Source organism: Postia placenta (assembly GCF_002117355.1).
Source record: "Postia placenta MAD-698-R-SB12 unplaced genomic scaffold POSPLAscaffold_17, whole genome shotgun sequence".
NCBI classification, from domain to species: Eukaryota; Fungi; Basidiomycota; class Agaricomycetes; order Polyporales; family Adustoporiaceae; genus Rhodonia; species Rhodonia placenta.
In genome coordinates this window covers 33,451-57,182 of record NW_020169848.1, presented here as the reverse complement: position 1 = coordinate 57,182, position 23,732 = coordinate 33,451, and the positions used below count along the sequence as shown (strand labels likewise).

The following is a 23,732-nucleotide window of genomic DNA, read 5'->3' as shown; positions in this document are numbered from 1 at the left end:
TTGCTAAACCTGGCGAGACAATTGTAGTCACGTGGTGTACACCCGAGAGCGCCACACTGCAGTATTCGCGACCTTCATTTCACCAACCTCAGGCCCTGCGTTGCAAAGCAAGCATTGAAACGTTAAGAACTTTGACGTGGGCAATCGCTATCGAACCCCTCAGATTTGTAGGTGATGTGAGCATTTCTGTCTACCATTGAGTATCATCGGCCTTACACTCCTGATATTGTTTGGTCATTTACCTAGAATCAGCAGAACCATTCGCAATGCCTAGGCGTCGCCCCTACGTGGCTGGAACCACGCCCATTGATTTTGTTCCCATGGACATATGGAGCATGATATTCAAAGAGCTGCAGTATGCATCTCCCGCAGAAGTCGCTACCGTCCAATCTTGGATGGAAGATGATGCCATTCCCCAGCAGACATTCCTGCCATACCTTCTTGCATCTGTTTGCCCCTTATGGCGGGATACACTATACTGCCAGACGACCTTCTGGCGACGCCTGGTTCTCGACATAAGCTCCACGGTACCCTCCCCGACATGTCTGGATATCGCCCGCATCTATGCCCACCAGTCCGGCGGCCAGCCCCTGTACATTGCGATAACTCGCGTAAGCCACCTTTTGATGGCTGTACAGAACGAGAAGGCCCATATATCCGCTATCCTCGTCCACTTACTCCCGCACGCGTCTCGTTGGCAGACGCTGCGTATCGATGCCACCGACCAGGACACCTTGCCTACGCAGTTGCAAGCACTTTCCGGAATCGCTCCTCTTCTCGCCGGCCTGCGCCTGGAGTCTGACAATCGTAACGCACCACTCCAGTTGCCATTGCTCTTCAACGACTTTCAGCGGGCGGTCCCTGTCGACCTACCTCTTCTCGAGATACTTCACTTGGATGGGCCGAGCTTCTTGGATACGTATCTGCTAAGTGCAAATGCACGATCATTGACTTCCGTCACATCCTTGACTATTGCTGGATATAAGTCGAGTGTTTGTACGGCATTCAAGATGATCGACTTGGTGGCATTTTTGGTACAGGTCCCGAGATTGTCCCGCTTGAAACTCGCAGATATCGAATTCCACGAAGACCAGCCGTTTGAGATGGCTCAATCTCGCCGGATAGCTGGAGGTCTCCGCTTGCAGTCGCTCATACTTGACAGCATCGGGCAAATGGCACTGGCGACTCTCTTCACAGCTATCCATGACTATAGATGCATATGGCTTACTTTCATACGGTGCTATCCCCACGTACACCTCAACATCAGCTCCACCGAGCATCTCCGTATCGAGCACGCCCCTCCGCGAATGTTCTTCGGCGCCCCGCTAGCCACTGCTGCCAATTTCGACGGCATCAATAGTCGCGATCTCACCTTTTCTCACTGCAATATCCGCCACGAGATCGAGGCAATGTCGATGCCAATGTATGGAAACACATGGTCGTGCTCACATGTCACCAAACTACGACTGCACAATTGCGTCTGCGATCACCGCAGTATATTCAGGGTCTTGTGGGCTCGCCGTGTGGCTCACACGCAGACGGCTTTCGCGGAGCATGATAGTCCTTCCTTCGTCGTCGCCTCCATCAAGTGGCTGTCTGTTCTTATGATAGGGGAAGAGTTGTCTGACAAGGAGAAAGAGTGGCTGAATGCGAACGTCGAGTACGTCGAGTGGAATGTTTGGGTTGGTGGCTATGGAAGCCACGCGCGCTAACTGTACGTAAATAAATGTGTCAATATCCGTGGATTATTCTGACAAGAGTGCAGGCGCCAGGCCGATTTTACAACGAATATACCCGCAGAATTCCGGAGCTATCGGACAATTATTGCTCCCTGCTCATGCTTTGTGTACAGTCTCACACACGATCTAATTGTTGTATGATTTAGTTTGGTATGACAGCTTCATTGGTACTCATTGCGCACGACTTACCCGAGTACGCAAGCCTTACCGATTTGCATATCTACGGCTGAACTGCAATGATCAAGGTATATTCAAGACGGCGGCCGCCCGTCGAACAACTCACGATAAAATGACCCTTGCAAGGCCTGGCAGTTCGACGTTCATTGTTGCCTCGCTTTAATACTTGCGTATCCTGGAGCATGATTCAATATCTGCGAAACAACCATACAGGCAAATCGGAGCCTATCACGTTGCTGTTTCATTAAAGCACCGAGCAGCATGTCTGGTTCGATGTCAGTATGAAATATACGCCGCTATAGCACCTTGATCGTGCTTGGTGGATCGTACTGTATGTAGCGATAGGTGATAGCTGTCGGTTGGTATCCCTCGCGCGGGTACATGTATTAGTGCTTGAAAAGTGTATTCGCAGTAGTCGAGCGATGTGCTCTGTACATCTAAGTGAGAAGGGATATTCAAGGTTGCCTCTACACGAGCAGCGCATAGAAACACCGCAGGCTGTATCATGTTGGCATGGCTTGAAAAATCTCAAGGGAGGTCAGCGGCCACAGGCAAGGAAAAAATGCAGAACGCCGTCAATACGTACATTCAAGTCGTCTCTTGGGGCCGCAGGACCAGCTTTACCCCACTGACTGTCCCGTTCCGCAATCGATCTAGCCCAGCGACGGCTGCTGCCAGTCCTCCAGGGAGAATTTCCACTCGATTTGGCTAATGACATGCGCTCAGGCACGTCGGAATGGTGTATGTGTAGGAACGTACTCGTATCAAGCCTTCTTCTAGCAGCGCCGTCAGATTCCGATATAGGGTTGCACCAACAGCGCGATTTTCGGGCGGGAAATTCACTTGTCCAAATGCTTTCTCTACACGTTTTTCTCTGCCTGGCGCCTGTGTAGATGGATTGATATTAATGCGGGGGTACAGTACGACTATCAAACAGCCGCCGTAGGCGAGAATTTCATAGGCTGCATTCTGTGTCGCGGGAAGGGAGACTGCATCGAATATGACGTCAAATGGCTTCGACGTGATCTTCGCGACCTCAGTGCGGAGGTCAAACGCAGAGAGTTGACGGTCCAGAACGTGCGTGGCCCCGAGCGATTGGAGGTGAGTTGCGTTGTGCAACGATGCGGTTGCGATGATTGGGGAGAAACCAGAAAGCCTAGCCAGTTGTAGTACTGTATTAGGCGGATGTATTAGTTAGGTGGAGAGCGTTGTGCGAGCCAGTCTATGTACCATATTGTCCTACGGAACTTGATGCGCCGAGAACCATGAAAGGCTTTCCGACATAACGCCCACGGCCGAGCGGGTCCCATGGAGGGATGAGGCGTGCACTGCCGAAATCTACTCCGGGAGGAACGTTTTGTGTGTATAGGCCTAAGGCGGCAGTCCCGAGTCCGACGGGTATGGTTGCGGCTTGTTCGAAGGTAAGGTGGGATGGGATCTGAGGTTGTCATATTCATTGACTTTTCGAGTACGAGATAAGGAACTCTTCCTCACTTTTGCTGTGACGTCGGCATTTGCTAGCGTAAATTGTTGGAAACCAGCGTGTGTGTTGTGAAAATAGCCTTGCGTCAAACTATGAAGGAACACTTTCAGTGGTCAAGTCGACGAATATGGACGGAAATAAAGATGCCTACACCCTGTCGCCCTTACGGAAGCCTTCGACGCCATCTCCGAGCTCTTCTACTACTCCGGCTATGTCAGTTCCCAGAATTGCGGGATAGTCGGTAACAATAATCCCATTAGCTTGCACTTTCCAATCAACTGGGTTTAGTGCAGCGGCTTGTACTTTGATCAGTAGTTGCCCACGATCCGGCGTCGGGATCGAAATTGGTGAGATAGCGAAGGCGCCTTGCCTAGCTGTTAGAACAAGTGCGTTTTGGAGAACGGACATAATGGGAGTGTTTGTGTTCCCGGTGGCGATGGCCTCACGCGCCCGAGGCTATATGAACATTGGTAGACGTATGAACCTCGGCTGGCGTACATAATTGCGCCATCGGCCACTGAGTCAGCATCATACCAGAGTTGCGGGGTTAGAAGCAAACACTGATGCACAATCCCGAAATAAGACACCCATCTGCCAATTGCGTATCTAGGACTCTACGGTGGTGGCCTGTCCCCGAGGAGACGATTGGACTAAGTCATAAGCTTACGACATCAGCCGGTGGTATGAGACGTTGCTGGTTATGTTTGTAGCGGCATATTGTTCTATGCATGTATGAGTTCTGTAGCAGCCAGTGCGAGTTCCGTCATAATTTCGAGTCTTTGCAAATCGCTGAAAACGACTGTGAATGACTGAGAATCAAATGGAAACCAACTAATTGCTCGACGAGCGTATCACGTGATGAGAAGTTACTGAACGCGTCGGACGCGCCTTGGATCACGTCAGTACGGTCCTTTTGGCTTGTCTCTAAATCTTGACGCCTGGATTCGCTGAGCACCCGTTGCTACCTCTGTGAAATACAGGGGAGGCTCCACGTTGTCTCCTCAAGGCTTCCCAAAACTCTCAGGCGTCTCGAACCTTATTGTGGTCATAGCCTCGCGCTCAGGTTATCTGTCGAATGGCATGCGCGCTAAAACTTAACAACCATTGTCACGGGTGACGGTCAATAATGATGCCGTCCATCCTCGCGACGCGGTCAAGGCTGACGGCATCACACTATTTTGCCCAATGTTATTGACGAAGGGTGTTGTTTGTCTCATGTTATCTACGCTCAGTGACTGTGGCTGCTATTTAAATGACTTCTCATTCATCATGAACAAGACGTGCTGTCGCAAATAAACATCCTCCCTTGTACATCATCACTAATATACCCGTGCCGACTGTCCTGGAGCACGCCACAATGCGCCTCGACACAGTGTGGCACCTAATATCTGTGATATTTTCAAAATAACTGGAATCTGACAACAGATAATAGTATATCGGTATATCGATCATTCTCTCTGTTTGAAGATGATTATATAGTATCGTCAATGCCTTATCGCGACGAGGGGACGGGGTGAGGAGCGGTAGTGATCCGAGGCAGCGTGGGGCATGAATGCGAGTTTGGAGGACCACGCGAGGGGGCGCGGGCGTTTTCTATTCGCGCTCGGGCCCGCCTCAAAGCGCACACGGACAGGGAGACTCATACGAGAAAGGAGAGGAAACCAAGCGCTAAGAATCGAAACATGTGTAAGGGAAATATGGGAGGGAAAGGAAATGAGAGACCGAGCTATGGCAACGCTGCGAGCGATGCGTGAGACGACTGAAGCCTTCGCATGCTCGCGACGAGTATATATATGTAGGGAGGACCTAGGCGATGACAATGAACGAACAGGAGACGGTGGCAACAAAGAGGAAGAAAAGCGCGATGCGCAGAAGTCGGTTCAAAGCGTATTGGCAAGAGGCCAATAGCTTTGATGGGATCAAGATCGTCCGTTGACGCATTGATCCTCCGAGGCCTGGCCGTAAAGACTAACGCCCATGTCACCGGGCGCTTTCCTCCCTTCCACGCGTTCAACGAACTCATCGCACTCGGAACTCTCGGTGTTGCCTTGGACAGCGAGCACGACTCCTATAGCAAACAAAAGATTCCTAGCAACGCATATTGGTTCTAGTTTATTTACTGTTACTTCAATTGTTTTGAGTTGTGGAGGCTTGAATGACGCAACACTGAAAGCGTGTGAAAGGTGACTCGGGCCACATTCAGTGGCAAAGCGTCGTAATCCTAGCCTACAATCCACCGGTGCGCAGTGGCCCAATTGTTCTGGTATATAAGTACTACCTTCCTCTAGATGGCAAGCACCGCCGCCCACGCACTCGTCTTGGTCGCCGCAGGAGTTCTTGATGTCAATTACGCCACCCTCCCCTGTCCTGCTTGCCTCGACGCGCCGCCTCCGGCACAACCAGGACGACCCATCTGTGGCGTTGGACAGACATCCGACTGCGCCTTCAGATATGGAAATACACGTGGCGCCATCGTTGTGTTCTACCTCGTCGTGGGCCTCTACGGAATTGTCTCCGCGGAATTCAGACTCAAGGCTGTCGATCTGGTCGACAAACAGCGGCACAGCGCTCCTTCCGCCGCCTGGAGGTTCAAAGTCGATGTCGGTCTCATCCCGCTCCAAGTACACTTCGGCCCTTCGAGTGGCACTCGACGCGCTAGTAGAGCGGATCAGAACTCTGTTCACTATGCCTGCACGATTTCCCAAGGCGACAGGACACGTTCCTGTGCAAGCCGTCAATACTCTCGCCGACGCCCGTCATACGGCATTCAACGGGCTGTTGGAGCACATAGGAGCTCTGCGCACGATCCTCGCAGAATCTACTGAGGCGGCAGGACGCTTTCTTGCGCGAGCTGCTAAAGCTCTTGTGGAAGTCATTAAATGGGCGTCCAATATTGTCGCGACAACGATCGAGGCCATTGTGAGGGTGATTCTCCCATTCCTTAAATGGGAGCTTGGCCACGTGTGCATTGGAGCATTCTGGTCCCTCGCGTGCGGGCATACCGGACGTTGGATGTTAACAAGGGCTCTCCGGCACTCAGAAGCTACAAGCATCGGAATCAGTCGTGCATCTGCGGCCGGAGGAGCCGGACTCGGCGCGGTACTGGGAGTGGGGTATTTCATACCAGACGCGCTGCATGGGCTTTGGTCATGGTTCAGTTTGATCATCGCTGGGATTTTTGGGCAGGCTTTCGGAAATTCCATGTTGCACGGGAAGGATTCTGGAACTCTGGATGTTCACTATGCGCTGCTCGCAGGCGTGTGTGGGGAGGTCTTGCTATTGGTACTTATGTTTATTATAGACCTTGCCATCGAATCCTTTGATTGACTGATGTACGTACCGGAAGAACTGGGATATCACTCTCCTGTGCATCGAGTACGTCAAATAGACAAAACTGTGACAGTCGGCACACAGTGGCTTGGTTTTTTGGCCTGCTTGCCTAATTGTGGTATCGTGACTCACAAGAGATATGTACCCAATTTCCCAACTAATTCAGTCGTAAGTCTTCGTGCCCGTATTCGGCTAGTGACGCGCAACGATCAAGGTCAAGGTAGTAAAGGACGCGACGCGACGAAGTACGCCCCACGTGGCACGTGATCGCGATGGATCTATGGGCAGGCAGCATTCCATCATGGAGGCGACGTGTCTTTTGCTCACTTCGACCATCGTGAATTCCACTGCGGTTCCTTTCGCTAGAACTTGCGCTGCAGCTTTATTGGGCTTTAGGATAGCACTTGCATGAGCGGCTTCCCTAGTACTAACGTGATGACGCCGGAACGAATCCGAGCACTGTCGAACACTGTCGGAGGATAGCTGTCGTGACGGTCGGTTTCTCGTAATGCCTGGACAAGTGCGTTTAAATTCTCTCCCAAATAGTCTCACTTTTGCTTCAGCTTTGGCTTGGCGAAGCTGTCCGGCGCAGTCACCGATGGTCAGACATCTCATTGCAGACTCCGGACTCCCATTATCTTGCTGCTGCTCTCAGTGAGAATGGTTCTGCTTGTGTTCGAAAGACTCTGTCGACATGCGTCTCATATCGGTTAAACCGACATAACACATTGCATGATTGTTTTGTTCGACAAGCTTGTCCTCTGTCACTCGGCCATCGCTCCCCATCCGCTGACTCGAAGCGACATGTTTGTGGGATGCAGTGCTTTGCGACCTGTTCCAGTCAGGATTAACAATACACTAGTCATCGAACTTGCTGTGCACGGGCTGTGTAATATTGGGCGCTAACTATGACTTGCAATCACGTGCAAGAACCGCTGCGACGACTGAAATGGTCATAAGCGCAGTGGCCACCGCTGCTTGAACGACCACCATTATGCCCACATCCACTATTACCGAATCCAACCCATCAGAGACTGTGCTCTCCGAGGAATTTATTCAGGACGCGTTCCATTCGTACCTCAAGTCGTCTCTGACGCAGGCCAAGATCGAGGGTCTGCTCCCTACAAATGTCCTATCGAGTGCAGAAGGCGATCTGATGATAACAGGTCAGCTGGCTCCGCGAATGGATACGTACTGCCAAGGCTGACTAGAATTATTTTCAGGTCCTGCACTATGCCTCTACTTTGCCGCGCTGCGTTCTACCACAGAGCCACCGTCTGTCCCTCTTCCAAAGCGTTCGAAAGGCTCTAGCCCTCCATTACAGCTCTCTCAGGATAACTGTCCACCAACGTTTCGGCCGTTTTGGATAGTCTGGTCCCACACTGTGCCCGAGATACAGGCGTTGGTACCCGAGTATCAACATGACCTTGCGAGGGTCATCTGCGGTCTTCCCCCCATCGCGAGCCCACTCAATCCACGGTTGAACGGCATCGCGGCTGATTTGCGGGCGGTGGCTATCGAGATAAGCATGCGGCGATCGTTCCAGGATCGCTATGCGAACGACTTGCAGGCTGCGCTGGATGCAGGTAGTGGAGGGCGCAAAAAGGTTAAGGCCAGCTTCGTTCCTCCTCCGGTCTACGACTCCCCGCCGGCAACCAGGCCATCACCATCACCGTCTCCGTCCACGGCCTCCTTCAGTCCCATTCCACCTTCCCTGCATTCTCCAACGCCAACCATCCTCACACCCGACTCTCCCGCCATCGAGTTCATCCGTGAGACGCTGTATGCCGCATTGGCTGACGTCATCGAGCGGATGCCACCTCTCAGGCGCTTATTGCGCTCCGACCCGTCTCGAGCGTACTTTGCCTCTGTCGCCTTTGCCATTCTCGACGTTGCCACCACCTCTGTCACACATCCAGAGCTGCAAACTAAGGGTCTGGCGGACGTCCTTCCTAGCAGCGAATCCGGTGATCACGAGGCTACTATTTACGGCGTACTCGAGCAGACACTCACACTCTCCAAGTGCCCGCCAGACCTGCGTCCCTTTATGAAAGAGCTGTGCGCGATTGGCCAAGCAGCGCGGGATATGGAAGAGGAGGACTCTGTGGCCACTGTACATGCACTTGAACGCGAACGTGAGCCACCCAGACCGAGACTCGAGCGCGTACGCGATATCCTCGAGGGCGGCGTCGGCCATGCCTTCAATTCTGGCAGCACGCACCGCCATAGTTCCCGTAGATCCTCCGCTCAAGGTCATGATTCGCGATCGACGGATCCCCGTCGCCGCACCACCTCCACTGAGAACAGAGCGGTTGCGTTTGCCAACCGCATCAACGCGCTCGCACTCGGTATGACGAAGCTCCGCGCGTTCAGGGAGAGACAGGACGTGGTTTTCAAAGTACTTTCAGGTATTGGGCAATAAGCATGTTCTACACACATGGTTATTTGCACGAGGTTTGCTCTATATGTCCTGCTTTACGTGTATTAGTTCATTGCTTTGTACATCCTAGTGTCTTCGTTGTAGTTCTGCGTATTGTATACTACTTGGTATAATGTTTTGCTATGGAATCGTTCACGTGTGTTCACGGAAGGCGATGGGCCCGGCCATCATGACCGCACGCAAATGTCGTGGGGGTTCGATTAGCCGTGTGTATCTCCATTCGCTTCTAGGCTTCTGCTAATCGAAGAAATGCACAGGGCCGGTGACCCACCAAACGGATTGCCGGGGATCATTCGCGAGAACTGTGCCTTACATGCGCGAGCCGCCGAAGAAGGCATGCAAATGCTCGTCGCACAACAAACTGCACCGGTTTGCGGCTCAGGCTTTTCTGCATGCGCACCAACAGACTCGCAAATGAAGATGAAACGCGGTAGTTGTTGTTCATCGTCACGGTGTCCTCGGTCAGGCGACACGTTGGATGCATTTTCATCGAGCGCTTTCTGAAAGTCCGCTACGTTGTGGGCGTCCTTGATGTCCACAGGTGTGGCACGCTGTCTTCTTGTTCTACTGCTAGGGATAGGGGGCCGTACGCTAGTGGCGCGCACGGCCGAGATGCGTGACCATCGTAGCTGACTGACATCGATGGCTTGATAGGAAATATGCGCACACAGACGTAACGACTGTGGCGGGTGTGGAATATGAACATATGATAGACAGTCCCCAGCATCTATCGCACTCGTTCACGCCACCTCGACTTGGACCTCGAGAGTTATGCATCCTGGCTGCAAGCGGAACCCCAACGGTGAGTGCTCTATATATGTCAGATGATGTATTCATTGACGTATGTTCAGGTCACGAGCCTGATGCTCGACCGGACAGCGCTGTCCTCCCTCCAGAGGACTTAATATGGATGAAGTCGAGTCAGAGGACAACAATCACGCCGCCCACGTTGTTAGACGCAGATGGTGTTCTGCGCACGGATGAGAGCCTATTCAGAGGTGGTGGCCTTCGCTCACTCCAAATACTCGCCGATGAGACCCGCCACAGCTCGCCACAGCTGCTCTCGGTGTATCATCCTCTACAGCCTCTCCGAGCAGCCCATCGCGTCTCCGAAACAACCACCTACTCGACGACCCCGACTCTGCTGGAGTCAAACCCTTACCATGACTCAGTTATGGCGAAGGCAAAGATTCTAAAGGAATACACCCGAATCTCGGGGGTTCAACTGGATGACGAGAGACGCCATGTACGCTCGATCATATCCACTATCGCCGAGAGTCCTATCCCCAGGCCGCGACTGCCTGCGCCGAGCTGCATACGTGATATTTGCTCAAAACCACGAGCTCGACGCATATTATTCGTCCTGTTCACTATCGCATTTGGCGCGCTCCTGGGACTTGTCGGACAGGCACTGGGTGGCGCGATTCTGCGCACTGCTTGGTCGCGGTGCTCGGTATGCATCGAGTACCCCAGGATTGTATATGATGAGTGGGCAGCCATGCACGCAGGCGCCTTGGGCGGTGCACTACTTGGCGTCTTTATTGGTGCGGCCACCGTAATCTACGCCGTCTATGTGCGCAGGCGTCGTCGGGAGCCTCCTGCAGAAGATGGATTCTCTACTGTGCAGCATGTCCTCAAGATGCTTCCTAAAATCGCACGACCGTTCGTAATCCGAACGTCACTATTCCTAGCAGAACTAGCGACCCATGCTGCATTCGGCGTCGCAGCAGGCGCCCTTGGTTCGGCGATATGGACGTGCGAGCCAACCAACCAGGCGAACATGGGCCCGGAGATTTCGCGAGCCGCAAAGGCGGGTCTAGTGGGTACGCTTCTTGTCGGGCTTGTCGTTGAAGTTGCAGTTGCATTTGCCCGAATTTTGGCAGACATCGTGTAATGGCATTGACTACTTTACATGCCTGACTCGGGTTTAGTGCTACTGGTAGTACGACGGGGAAATGAAAAATTGCGGGGGACATCGTTACACAAACCCCTATTTTTCGATTTGTAACAAAGTGGAGATAGATTTGTAGTGTACCGGAGCACCAAGCAGCGTTGCTGAGGAAAGAAGCGCGCTGAATTCGGCAACCCCTCCGGCTACGAGTCATTAGATGTCTGATTGCCGGTACAACGTCGCATCCGAGGTAACAAACATCTTTACATCCTTGCTTGCATGTCGATTAGCAGCGAAGAACGACGCATGTAACTTAATACTTACCTCGCCCCAACGTCGAGGTAGAAATTACAAGTTCTATTACAGCAAAACCAATATTGATAGACTTCCCTCGCAAAAAGTACAGATAGGCGGCATGGAGCATAGCGGCGCTCGGCACCTCGGGGGTGACGTGCCCTCATCCCTTCAAGATCTCAATGTTGTTCACGGCAGCCATATATAGTATGTAATCCACGCCGATGTCTCGATATTTGTCTATTTGTCGAGGTCTACATCGTCGCTCTCTACTTCCGCAAACAAAGGTAGAAGCGACGAACTCTGCAATACCAGTAGCTTCCTTAATCCGACCATTAATCATGGAGTCAGACATGTATGATACACCGAATTCCTTCTGAGGAGGAATATGTCGTCCATTACTAATGACGGCGAGAGGACGGGGGGATTACAGCGAGCGTCTACCTCACTCGGCCGCTCGTCGACGTCTCTGCACTACTGCCGACTCCTGCTTCTGCCCCACTTTGCCGAGGTGTATACTTTGCGAGGGGAGGTCTATCAATATTGGTTTTACTGTAACAGGCCTATCCATACAGTAGCTCACCTGGGCACGTTCAACGAGATAACTCTGATTAAGTCGATAATCTACTTTCTCAAGAATAGACATTTCCTCCAACCTGCCAAGCCTCTCAATCTGTGGATACATAGATGGCATGCAAGCTTTTCGTCGCTAATTACTATGTAGGGGACTCGTTCGGACAACAATGCAAGTAGTTTTAGCAGTCACTTGGACTCCTTTGGCGTCATCTGAGCCATGCGCTCTTCCACATTCTTCAGTACAGTACCCCTCTCCCACAGGCGTTCTCCGTATTTATGCTCACGCATCCAACTCTCCAGCGTATGTCCATTCGGATTGACCCTCCGGATCCAATCCAAGTCGCGCTTCAGGATTCCATCGTGGTACATCGTCCACCAAGCCCTCATGTTGTCTTTCCAAGAGATCGTGTCTACGCCGACCTTCCCTGCAGCCGCGATCGGCTGGTCTTGGCGCCAGTCAGTCCCTAGGTTGTCGAACCACTCTTCGATGCTTAAGTAGAGGACCTCCGCATTCTTGCCGGTTACCTTCTCGAAGTTCTTGCGCAAGTACTCCCAGCTAACCATGTCACTTGCGATTTTAAGCTCGGCACGGGATGTCGTGGCGCGGTTGTCGAAGACGTGGCGCGCAAAAAACCCAATGTCAGAAAGCGCGACCATCGGCATGGACCTATCTCCCATTGGCGTTGCAAAGATGACGGTACCATCCTCGCGCTGGGACACTGGTGCGAACATAATCTACACCGAAACGACGAGAACTTAATATCATCCAGTGTAAGTATGCAGGAAATACCGACCTCGTTGAGCATGTCCATGTAAGGAACTGTGGTGACCATCGACCACGACATTTCGGTGTCGCTGACGGCCGAGGGCTGCGCCTGCATCCAATCGCTGACCCTGTCCTTCGCATCATGATGGTGCACTCTGTAGTCCGGATTGTAGCCACTTCGCTTGATTTCAGGTCAGCATAGATACGTTTCTGACGTAGGAGAGGATGGTCTGAAATACCTTGTATGCAGACTCTAGACTGCTCCACACGTAATGGCGGACACCGGCCTTCTTGGCCAGCTCAAATATTCTCATTCCTGCATATATCTCCCAGGGCTCGCCGACGGTAAAGGAGTCCGTGTTGACGAACGCTCCCCAAGCCCCTTGCAGTGCGTCGGCCACGATGTCGAAGTCCAGGAAACTTCCTGCGGACAACGCATAAGGTTGTATGTTCATTGGGTTATAGAGGTAAGAGCACCTTTCACGCATTCGACGCCTTTGGCGGTGAGTTCCTTGGCACGGCGGCTTTCTGGGCTCCGTGTCAGGGCGCGAACGGCGTACGGAGACGGTGAACCATCTTCGGAAGTAGCTAGAAGACTGTCTATAACTGCGAGACCTTGTGCTCCAGTTGCACCGACTACGAAGATGATTTTCTTGCCAGTGGACATGGTGAGTAGCGATGAGACGAAGGAGGTGGGCATTCGTACGGGGCGAAGGGCATCCCTTTATACGTTGAAGCTCATGACATATGTGGTCGGCTGTGGACTGAGTTTGAGGCTATTCAGCACATCCCCTTTCCGCAGGAAAACTCCCGGCCACCACAGGAGACGTTACCGAGGACGAACCATTCGGCATTTGCATGATTCAGCCCGACCCGCGTTTGCCGAAGGCCGACCTGCCCTTGCATTCGCTCTTTCATTCATGGCTCGGGGCGAGGGAGATGGTAGAGATTGCTGCCAGGCTTACGTTAGATGCCGCCTGTTCTCTTGCGCGCCGCCAGGAATGATGCAGCCTTCAACTGTGCGAGCTTCCCGACATCTCAAAGGGATCGTTGACTCCTTAATGAGCACTGGACCTGTCGATACGAGCCTGTGTACGTAAAAACCGCATGTCTGAATGGAGTTAGATTCAAATCCAACTGTTCCTGAGATTCATGTCACCCGAGGGCCCTTGCACGCACGATTGGTAGCCACGGCCTGCGGATTAAGATCCTATAGTGTATAACGTGAGTATCTGAGAAGAGGCAATGGTCGGTGGGCTTGGATTCTGGCGACCCCTGAGCAAAGAAGGATCTAGAATATGTTAGCACGAACACAATGTATTGACTAACATACTTTGCAGCGGTATTTCCACAGTCGACAGGCACAATGTGAACGCATATCCGCTCGAAGCGCTTCTGTTTGTATTAGTATGATGGAAAACTATGGAGCTATTGTTAGCCTTTCCTTGCTTATGCCATAAAACTTATCGGTTTGCTAAGCCTCTGCTCAGTGTGCATACACTCTTATAGGGATTCTCAACATAATATATAATCTACGAATTCCGTACTAACGACAGGTTGATACAACGCGGGTGAAATAGAAGGCAGACACGCTGATCTGTCATACACGCACAATAACAGGTTTTGGACCTCATCATGCGTGCATCGCAAATATTGTAGTCACTAAAAGAGCACTTGCCACGATACCTGGTCGACGGTGTATACGAAAATCTTGGAAGTGGACGAAGCAGAGGAATTAGGATCCCTGCAGCCGCGTAAGAGTGTGAATAGATGCGCACCTTCCGCTCATGTTTATTTAGAAGGTGGGATAGCCTGCGGAACTTCGTCGATGACTCCAGCTTCGTGAAGGCGTTCGAAAAAACTTCGCAGATTACTATTGCGGTCATGGCCCACTTGCTCCGAGTTGTGATCCAATGGACTGGTAGGGTCAAACATTGCACGCTCTACGATGACCTGGGAAGGCAGCATTTGCAAAGAATGGGAACGATCTTCACAAGCTTTCTTGTGTCTGTTCCAATCGTTCCGCTGGCATTGTCTGCTGCAGTAGTAAATCTATCGTGGCGTCAAGCTCATAATCGTCGTTTGAGAAGAGCTGCAGAGACGTACTCGTTGGCACCGGCCGCAACACTTCAACTGACACCCGGCCCCGTTAGGCGTGGCACAGCCCTTCGCCTCGCAACGCTTGAAGAGCGGTCTACCATCAAGGGCTACTTTAGCTTTGTGTTCAATGTCAGTCGGTGAACGTCCGTCTTCGACGATTTTGATGTATTCATCTACAGCAGCGTTCCATGCATGCTGCCTCTTTTCGCGATCCTTTTTATCGGTCTGCTGGTCCTGCGGCCTATGAACAAGTGGTTCAGATTTAGGCGAGGAAAAATAGGTACGCCCACTCACATCATGAAGCTTCTGACGGCTCTATGCAGACTTGCCCATGCGTATGCGGGATCTAGACCTCGGGAAAGTACCAAAGAGATAGTAAAGCGGTTGAAAGACCGAACTTGGTCTTCATCTGCGCGGTTGGAGGGCACGATCTTCTTGTCGTCGGCATCTGCGCGGTTGGAGGGCACAATCTTCTTGTCGTCGGCATCTGCGACCTTCTGCACGTCAACGTGTTCCTGTATTACTTCTACGAGATTATGTTGCCGCGTCTGACCAGTTATCACAATGCGCTTGCGCTGCGGGTCCCATGTTTCAAAGAAGTCCCAGTCTCGTTGACTGCAACAGTCGCGGTATCGTTTAGGTAACCCGCATGGACATGCACATTCAGCGGGATAAAGCTTCTTTGCGCCTTGGTGGCATTCTGAGAGTAGTCGTCCAGACCAACATGGGCAACGACGAGGTGGCGGGGGCGGTCCATGCTTGGCTCTGCGGCCGAGGAACGCAAGCCAGCGGATGTCCTCCGGACTACCCTTCGGTGTAGGGTAGTCGGCGAGGAGTGGGCAGGAGCGCAGGAGGTTCTCGATGAGGTCCCAGTCGCGCATAACCCAAGCGTGGTCGAAAGGAGTGACGTTTTTATTGTCTGCTAGCATTGCGTCCGCACCATGTTCTATTAGGATGCTCGCGATCCGCTTCCCACGAGGTATCCCCAAGCTGACCCTCTCTCGTGCCCTGGCTATGCACTGTGTGTGTTTGCAAGCAGGGGCTTGAAAGGAGCGCGGTGCACTGATCAGCTCCATTGCACGAAGCAATGGTGTCGCACCATCACAGTCGCGACGATTGACATCGACGCCAAAACGAATACACTCGTATGCAAGTGCTACGTCTCCACGCATTGCAGCAAGGTGTAGCGATGTGCAGTCTTTGAGGGTGGCGGCCCTTTTCCCCATGCGGCGGCGACGGATGCAATCAGAGGGAAGTCGATTGAGAATGACAGCGGAGTACTCGGCAAAGGCATGATTTGGATCGCCTGTAAGCGACTCCCCGCGTGAATACGACCATTCAGTGTTGTAGATGATTGAGTAATCGATGTGAAACAGCGGTTCGGAGGCCAGCTCGTCCAGGAGGGATCGCGGCAAGCATGTAGGAACCAGGGTGTGTTTGGAGGATTCCGATGCAGATCCTTCGTCGGCTTGCGCGCGTTTCATCTTTGACGTTATAAGGTATAGGCGAAATTCCGGGAGGATATACAGCCCAAGTAAGATGCAGGTTCAGTTGAGACAGTAGTGTGGCGACAACTCGAGCTCGCGCTTGCATATAAGCGCTGTCCAGCTAGACACGGGCACGTGATCGTGCAGCGAACTTTCGCGTTGCTTCAACTTCCTTCGTACGGTCACCTCCCATGCCAGTGTCTCTATAATGACACACGAAAGCAAGGCATGCAACTACTACACATAGTAACGTGTAGTTAACACCAGTGTGAGATGCGGCCAAAACATAGCTTACCTTACTCTGATGCATTCTAGCATCTACACTGCGGAAGACGCATGAACGAAGCACATGCCTTCGAACCCAGCTGCGCAGGCACACAAGGCCGCCTAGCGCCCCAAGCTGCATATTGTCACTCATGATGGCGACGAGCTTGCTGCTGACGCGCTGCATAAATCCTCGCCATTACTGGCAGGTCAGACGTGGATATGAGATCCTTGGCTTTTGCAGTTCTCTGACGAGACATCCTGCAGGCTGAGTTGGAAAGCATATTCATCGCCCGGGTCTCGTCTTCGGTGATGGTGCGGCATTGAACAATCCCTCGTAAGCTTCGCTGGCTGCGGCTGACTCATTGTCCAACGGCGCCTTTCCTGGGTCGAGATATAAGGCCACCACCCGCGCACGCTCTATCATTATCAGGATTCCGACATGTCTACCCATCAGAAAGCCCTTGTCCTCCCTATCAAACAAGGCACTTTTGAGTTACATTCTGTTCCAATTCCTACACCAGGTCCTGGACAACTCCTGGTGAGGATGCATGCCGTCGCTTTGAATCCCGTGGATTGGAAGGTCCAGGCGCGCGGCATCTTAGTAGAAGATTACCCCTTTATTTTGGGTACAGACAACGCTGGCACTGTCGAAGTCATTGGTGAAGAGGTGTATGGTTTTTCAAAGGGTGATAGGGTGTACGTCGTCCCGTGATTATAAACATTGCGCCGCTTATATTCGTACAGCTTCACACAAGGCACGTTTGAGAGCACTCATGGCGGATTCCAACAGTACGCGCTCTTCAATGCTAGCGTTACTGCGAAGGTACATTGGGTCCATGAATCCAAGCTTTCATGCTATAAAGAGAATGTGTAATTGACAATGTGCTATCAGATACCAGAAAATCTGACCTTCGAACAAGCGGCAACCATTCCGGTGGGCTTAGGAACTGCTGTCCTCGGACTCTATACACCACGAACTCCTGAGGATATTGAATGTGGAAGTGCCCAATTGACTGCTCCATGGGACTCAGACGGCCGCGGCATTTATGCAGGCAGGCCGTTCGTCGTGCTGGGCGCATCGAGCTCTGTCGGACAATATGGTAAGTAGATCTACGCATTAGTGCATGCAGTGGCTGTGCTTACGTGCTCATGGCAGCGCTGCAGCTCGCTAGGTTGTCAGGATTCTCTCCAATCATCGTCACTGCTTCTTTACACCATACCGATTATCTCAAATCTCTCGGTGCGACGCACGTCGTCGACCGTCATCTCCCCTTCGAGGCTCTCCGCTCCAACCTTGCCGCGATCACTTCGAAGCCCTTCGAGGTGATCTTTGATGCAGTCTCTCTGCCGGATACGCAGAGCGTTGCGTACGACCTACTCGCCCCGGGAGGATGTCTCGTTCTCGTGCTCTTTCCTGCCATCACACTCATCGCCAACAAACGCATTGCAAAGGTATTCGGGCAGGTGAATTTCCCGCCTGAGAATCTGGAAGTCGGTGTGAGTTTGTACAAGGTATTACCCGAGCTACTGGCAGAGGGTGCCATTCAGGTGAGTTCCGCTGTCGATGAATGCATCTGAACCATTTCTACATGTTCCCTAATGGTTGATTAATATAGCCAAATCGTGTCGAGGTCATACCCGGAGGGCTGGGTGGCATTAGAGCAGGACTAGACAGGCTGAAAAATGACACCGTCAGCGGCGTAAAATTGGTCGTACGCTCTCAGGAGACAGCTTAACAGTCCAACCACGTTGCTTTCGTGTATAATCACGAGTGAAAACGGTCTTCGATTCAGTATGTGTGTAAATGGCATGCCGAGCAAGGATCAGCAGATATGCTTACGCGCTGCTTTAAGGTCTGTAGTACATGACTTTGGTCAAGCTCTGCGCCTGGCGCCACTACCGCCCGCAGCCGCAGCTCATATACTTTGATTCATTTGTAGGGTCTCCATGATGCCTGCATGGTCTGATGTCCACGCCATGGTACCGATGGTCAAAATGCACAACGGATCTCCTGAATGTGTAGATCCGCGAAGGTGAGTGCTGTTGTCGACGTAGCTACGGATTGACCTAGAGGAAAAGCCACACGCGGTTCTTCCGTACTCTAGACCATGTCTTATATCACACGGCAAATGCTGTGTTTAGCCTTGTACTTGTAAAGGTTGATAGTTCCCAAGTCACCCATCGTTGCCTGTACCTTTGAGAAATTGTAACAGACGGTTGTGTGCGGGCTACCTCTGGTCTCCTTATCTATGCTATTCTGTGTAACGCAGCGCTCAGTTGTCTACCGATGCAGGAGTGCCCGTCTGCGCAAGTCTTGCCACAGTGGTCGCTGGTCACGCCGTCATTCTCCAACCCTGCTGCTTCCGAAACGGTGGAGGCTGGTAAGTTCGACAGAAATAGCAATGTGAGCGCAGACCATGATGGCTGGGATCATGGATTGGTGCCACGGGTAATAGCAATCTGTCCGGAGTATGGTGGGGACCTATTCCCAAAGTCGGGATCATGGTGAAGTGCTGTTACTATGTCCCCACTCTACGCCGAACCTCAGCCTAACGATATCAGGAGTCTCAACTCGTACTGCCGTATGCATTCGTATCTCCTCTCGGCACAAACATTCTCGGATGACTGATATTGTCTGTTGACTCATGTTTGAGTACGGCCTTCGTTCCCAAGGTATAAATCTGCTTTAGTACGAACCTCTCATCAGCATAGGGCCTCCGCGACATGTCTACTCTGCAAAAAGCACTCGTTCTCCCGGTTAAGCAGGGAACGTTCACCTTGCAATCAGTCCCCACTCCGACGCCTGGTCCTGGTCAGCTCCTGGTCAAGGTACATGCTGCCGCCCTCAATCCGGCAGACTGGCTCGTCCGGAAATATGGAGCGCTAGTTGAGAAGTACCCTACCGTGCTTGGAGAGGACATTGCTGGTACCGTGGAAGCCATCGGAGACGGCGTACAAGGTTTCAAAGAGGGCGACAGAGTGTATGTCCTCTGACCTTAGAAAATCACTCAGCACCGACTGTCTTGTAGGTTCTCACAAGGCGGCTTTGATGGTTTGCACGCAGGCTTCCAGCAGTATTCTCTCCTTGAAGCCGATATAACCGCCAAGGTCGGGCCTTCTTCGTCGTTATGAATATTAATCACGATCTCTCACTGTTTTGGTAGATCCCTCCGAACATAACATTCGACCAGGCGGCAACTATCCCTTTAGGTTTAGCGACGGCAGCGCTCGGGCTCTATACTCCATCTGCCCCTGAGGGTGCCAAATTTGGCAGTGCGCGGCTTGCTGCACCATGGGAAGGAGATGGCCGCGGCAAGTATGCGGGAAAGCCATTTGTAGTCTTTGGCGCATCAAGTTCTGTTGGCCAATACAGTGAGTCGTCTTGCATTGTCCGCGGTCGCTACCTATAGTTACGTACTATGTTAACATTTGGCAGTTCTACAACTCGCAAGGCTCTCGGGGTTTTCTCCCATTATCGGTACGGCCTCGCTACATCACACCGACTATCTCAAGTCCCTTGGCGCTACCCATATAATAGACCGACACCTTCCTGCTGATTCTCTTCGTTCTGAAGTCGGGAAGATCACCTCTAAGCCCTTAGAGCTGATCTACAATGTGGTTCCCCTACCTGACACCCAGGAGATTGCGTTCGACCTACTTGCACCCAGCGGATGTCTCGTGACTGTGATTCCCCTAGCTAAGGCTGAATACAGTAAGCGCGTTGTGCGTGTTTTTGGAGACACGTATTCTCCGGCGGAGAATCGTGTAGTTGCAGTCAGCTTGTACAAGGCATTGCACGGTCTCTTAGCTGAAGGGGCGATTCGGGTTAGTTCTCAGTCTATCGAGATCATGACATGCCTAATGTATATTTTGCTAGCCGAATCCGGTCGATGTCCTTCCCGGTGGACTTGACGGTATCATAGGCGGATTAGAGAGGTTGGAGAATAACGCGGTCAGTGGTACGAAGCTCGTAGTGAGATCACAAGAGACTGTTTGAGCTTCCTGTTATCCTGTTATGTACCTTGCAGAACCGCATGCAGCGTTTGATTGGAGGAATCATGACCAGCGGCTTTGCAATGAAGTTGTATGTGGTGACCTCGAGCACACACAATCGTTATCACAGTAAAAGGTGTTTTTAACCGGTCAGCTACACCCTTTGTTTCGACCCCTCCCTTACAACAAATGCTCGGAGCAGAAATTCTATCAATATCTCGTACGACCAGGAGCCAGACAAAAGCGACTCCGCATGATTGCCTCATGTCATGATGTATAAGCAGATTCATGAGCCGCGTGAGATGCGCATATCAGGTCCGGCAAGTTGTGGCAGTAGTATACAAAGTGGCGAGACCGGGAGATTACTGTCAAGCTGGGAAAGCAACACACTCGCAGACTCCCTATACACCAGCATCTTCTCTAAAGACAACACAAACATATCTGACGAACGAAAATTTCACTCGAATACAACAAAAAAAGTTCATGTACATCCCACCTCTGCTATGATAAGTTGCAGTTACGAGGAGTGCATGGTGACGGTTGAGTGTGAATTTCAACCGTGGCTGTCGTACAATCCCAGTGTGATATCGACATCAAATGTGACAGATCGTCTCTTCTCCAAATGGAAAAGGCAAACCTACCGCGAACAATTACGCCAGCAACAATTCCTTAGTGTAGACGCCGATTATTGAATTCGAGTTGGAGACAGCTCGTAGCTCAACACGAACTGGCATGTTTGCGCTGGACTGCTACCATACTGATAAGCTTGTCCAAAAAGCGGGGCATTGCTAGGCCGATAATAGCTTGATTGAAAAACAGAAACAGCAGGATGGGAAATCAGACGTCAGTGAGAAGTAGACCGAGAGGGGTCGCGTCGCCACCGCCGGGCAGGCCCACGTGATCGCGTAATTCACGATGCGACAGGACGCGACGATTCACTTGCTCTGAGCCCATACTGACTCGATGCTTCACAATCATCCACCTCAGCCTGCTTGTGAATTGCTGTAAGAAAGGTCTATGTCTAGGATTGCTGTCAGCACGTACTGTATAGATTGTAGCAGGATTTTCCTGTAGCATGAGATGTTGTACAAGACGCTCTGGTATACCAAATTCACATCATATCCCGTTGCCATATTACTGTGGCACTTTAAGCGTAGAGTATATGAGCTCACGTCAACTTCGCAAAGATGCAGCATGGTAACGGTGACACACTAGAATACACACATTCACCTTTACGCGACAATGCATCATACGCCTAGCACTCGTTTTCCCCACTGCCATACCGCATAGCTGACTGCAGTCATTGGCACGACCTTCAGATATCCAATGCTCAGACCGACGTAGAATCCGCGCCAGCCACGCGCCCCCCAGATCGCCTGCGCCGTCTCGCCCCACCGCAGCCAGCGATCTGGGCGCGTCACCCCACCAACTTGCATGCGCCGCCGCACAACTTCGAACGGGTATGACGCGGTCTGCGCGATCGCGCCGGAGACCGCACCGATCGCGAGGTCGGCGAGCGGTGTGGGTCTCGCTCGCGAAATATGTGACACATCGGAGGAGCCGGGTTTGTCCGGGGACGGCGAAGGTGGGGGGATAAGCTGAGAGCGCAGGAAGCCCCAAGTGAGGAAGGACGTGCCGGCGTAGGGGACCATGCCGACAACCGTGACAGAGAAGCCGCGGTAAAATTTCAGGATAGGAAAGCGCGTGAAAAGCGCGCGTGTAGAGACGGAGGTGGAGGCGGGGGCGGAGTCGGAGGATGGCGGGAGGCTGGCACCTTCGCGGTAGATGTAGGACATGACACGGAGGAAGGTGGGACGTTCGTATGGGAGTCCGTGAGGAGGGGAAGAGCGCGTGAGGAAAGCCATGCGGACGCGGATGAGCTCGAGGGGGTACGTGAAGAAGACAGATATCACCCCTGACCATATGGGTGAGCACGTCTGTCTGGGACGGAGTATGCGCAGACGCACCTGATATAGCACCAGCAGAGAACCGCCTGACATTAGTTTGTGATTCCGGCGTAGGCATGAGGATCTACATGTTGCAATGTTAGCCATGGACGTACGTAGCGCGATGTAACAACTAATAATGCAAGCACGCCAGATGCTGAAATGAGCCCAGAAAAGCTCAAGTTGCTCGATCGCTCCTACACGCGACGGATTTAGTACGCGAGGGAATATATCTTCCGGTTGTTTACATGCGTTGAAATGTATATGCGCCGAGTGAACGCACCAGCGCCGCTTAGAGGCTTTAAATAGAGTGCCCTGGCTGCTGACACAAGCTGGCAGACAGCAGGCGGGAGTTGGGCGAATGCAAGGCATCAAACGTAGCCTAATGTGAAGACACGTACATGTTCAACCTGGTCGTATGCCATGAACTTAATGGCCGCGTACGGAAATATGCGGAGTAGGGTCGCTGAATGCCCCTGCAGGAGCCCGCGAGCACCATTTTCCTTGTAAATATGCCCAGCGGCGCGAAATGCACCACTCCACGAGCCTGCATTAAACATGAAGGCGCGTGTATAAGCCATATGGGAGCGCGTCTGACGTACCGGCATACTTCTGGTATTCTGGATTTGAAGCCTGGAATAAGATCTTGACGCGGTCGAGAGGTGCGACGACAGTCTTCGCCTTGGCACACAATCAGACATGCATGCATGATGTGCACGCGAGTATGAAGCACATACGACGCAACCTGCGATACCTCCAGCAAGACCTGAGCGAACTATGTAGTGGAAGCTCTGTTTGCTGTCTGAACCATCTGAACGCATCCGAGACCGTCTCCTGCTCTAGTTCATGCGATGTCAAATGTTATTCGTTGGCGTTGGGCCCAGCAAGCTGGTCGTGTGCGCGAGGGGGAGATGGAGGGCAGAGGCAGACTTGCACGGGGATAGAGCGGGTCTGCTTCGAGTCGAAGACTAGCCTTACTTACCCCGCATCTGCAGTCGGAGCAGGGCACCGACGCGCACGTGAATCCCCCGCCTTTGATTCGCACCAGACGCCCGGACACACTTTCCTACTTCCTCTTCGTTCTCCCACCTCTGGACACGGGAAAATGTCTGCAAAACCGAAGACCGTAGAGCCTAAAGTGCCTGTACTTAAGGGCAAAGAAGGTGCCTGCCTGTCTCGCACTCAATTGAGGTCATATATGCGCTCATCATGCGCCTGAAATGCGTCTGCAGCGGAGGACACG

The 23,732-nt window shown here is 52.2% G+C and overlaps 10 protein-coding genes across 10 annotated transcripts; 6 read left to right on the top strand and 4 right to left on the bottom strand.

The window, feature by feature from the left end:
* Window positions 1-266: 266 nt before the first annotated feature.
* Window positions 267-1,712, top strand: POSPLADRAFT_1049802 (hypothetical protein; the record flags this gene model as incomplete). Its single annotated transcript, XM_024479843.1, has 2 exons — window positions 267-611; window positions 639-1,712. 2 exons carry the CDS (start codon window positions 267-269, stop codon window positions 1,710-1,712), a joined length of 1,419 nt encoding a protein of 472 aa, XP_024334346.1.
* A 792-nt stretch (window positions 1,713-2,504) lies between these two features.
* Window positions 2,505-3,807, bottom strand: POSPLADRAFT_1049801 (hypothetical protein; the record flags this gene model as incomplete). The annotated part of the gene is made up of 5 exons (XM_024479842.1): window positions 2,505-2,624; window positions 2,676-3,088; window positions 3,147-3,354; window positions 3,411-3,489; window positions 3,551-3,807. The coding sequence occupies 5 exons, from the start codon at window positions 3,805-3,807 to the stop codon at window positions 2,505-2,507; spliced, it is 1,077 nt and encodes a 358-aa protein (XP_024334345.1).
* Window positions 3,808-5,739: 1,932 nt separating this feature from the next.
* POSPLADRAFT_1156327 (hypothetical protein) lies at window positions 5,740-6,726 on the top strand (the record flags this gene model as incomplete). Its single annotated transcript, XM_024487061.1, has 2 exons — window positions 5,740-5,876; window positions 5,934-6,726. 2 exons carry the CDS (start codon window positions 5,740-5,742, stop codon window positions 6,724-6,726), a joined length of 930 nt encoding a protein of 309 aa, XP_024334344.1.
* A 355-nt stretch (window positions 6,727-7,081) lies between these two features.
* Window positions 7,082-7,717, top strand: POSPLADRAFT_1041542 (hypothetical protein). The gene is made up of 2 exons (XM_024477928.1): window positions 7,082-7,249; window positions 7,309-7,717. The coding sequence occupies exon 2, from the start codon at window positions 7,462-7,464 to the stop codon at window positions 7,633-7,635; it is 174 nt and encodes a 57-aa protein (XP_024334343.1). The 5' UTR covers window positions 7,082-7,249; window positions 7,309-7,461; the 3' UTR covers window positions 7,636-7,717.
* A 6-nt stretch (window positions 7,718-7,723) lies between these two features.
* On the top strand, window positions 7,724-11,063 carry POSPLADRAFT_1155683 (hypothetical protein; the record flags this gene model as incomplete). Its single annotated transcript, XM_024486970.1, has 8 exons — window positions 7,724-7,895; window positions 7,953-9,127; window positions 9,254-9,276; window positions 9,400-9,538; window positions 9,604-9,710; window positions 9,824-9,971; window positions 10,254-10,415; window positions 10,578-11,063. The coding sequence occupies 8 exons, from the start codon at window positions 7,724-7,726 to the stop codon at window positions 11,061-11,063; spliced, it is 2,412 nt and encodes an 803-aa protein (XP_024334342.1).
* Window positions 11,064-11,517: 454 nt separating this feature from the next.
* POSPLADRAFT_1156063 (hypothetical protein) lies at window positions 11,518-12,662 on the bottom strand (the record flags this gene model as incomplete). Its single annotated transcript, XM_024487025.1, has 3 exons — window positions 11,518-11,730; window positions 11,938-12,010; window positions 12,121-12,662. The coding sequence occupies 3 exons, from the start codon at window positions 12,660-12,662 to the stop codon at window positions 11,518-11,520; spliced, it is 828 nt and encodes a 275-aa protein (XP_024334341.1).
* Window positions 12,663-14,686: 2,024 nt separating this feature from the next.
* On the bottom strand, window positions 14,687-16,280 carry POSPLADRAFT_1049797 (hypothetical protein; the record flags this gene model as incomplete). Its single annotated transcript, XM_024479841.1, has 3 exons — window positions 14,687-14,734; window positions 14,803-15,037; window positions 15,091-16,280. The coding sequence occupies 3 exons, from the start codon at window positions 16,278-16,280 to the stop codon at window positions 14,687-14,689; spliced, it is 1,473 nt and encodes a 490-aa protein (XP_024334340.1).
* A 709-nt stretch (window positions 16,281-16,989) lies between these two features.
* POSPLADRAFT_1155647 (hypothetical protein) lies at window positions 16,990-18,286 on the top strand (the record flags this gene model as incomplete). The annotated part of the gene is made up of 5 exons (XM_024486962.1): window positions 16,990-17,246; window positions 17,295-17,373; window positions 17,443-17,650; window positions 17,707-18,098; window positions 18,167-18,286. The coding sequence occupies 5 exons, from the start codon at window positions 16,990-16,992 to the stop codon at window positions 18,284-18,286; spliced, it is 1,056 nt and encodes a 351-aa protein (XP_024334339.1).
* A 988-nt stretch (window positions 18,287-19,274) lies between these two features.
* On the top strand, window positions 19,275-20,606 carry POSPLADRAFT_1174092 (hypothetical protein; the record flags this gene model as incomplete). Its single annotated transcript, XM_024488274.1, has 5 exons — window positions 19,275-19,531; window positions 19,580-19,658; window positions 19,715-19,922; window positions 19,987-20,375; window positions 20,428-20,606. 5 exons carry the CDS (start codon window positions 19,275-19,277, stop codon window positions 20,545-20,547), a joined length of 1,053 nt encoding a protein of 350 aa, XP_024334338.1. The 3' UTR covers window positions 20,548-20,606.
* Window positions 20,607-21,724: 1,118 nt separating this feature from the next.
* Window positions 21,725-23,400, bottom strand: POSPLADRAFT_1174091 (hypothetical protein). The gene is made up of 5 exons (XM_024488273.1): window positions 23,227-23,400; window positions 23,092-23,170; window positions 22,891-23,036; window positions 22,516-22,574; window positions 21,725-22,463 (listed from the first exon to the last, which is right to left on the bottom strand). The coding sequence occupies exons 1-5, from the start codon at window positions 23,308-23,310 to the stop codon at window positions 21,791-21,793; spliced, it is 1,041 nt and encodes a 346-aa protein (XP_024334337.1). The 5' UTR covers window positions 23,311-23,400; the 3' UTR covers window positions 21,725-21,790.
* Between the last annotated feature and the right edge of the window lie 332 nt (window positions 23,401-23,732).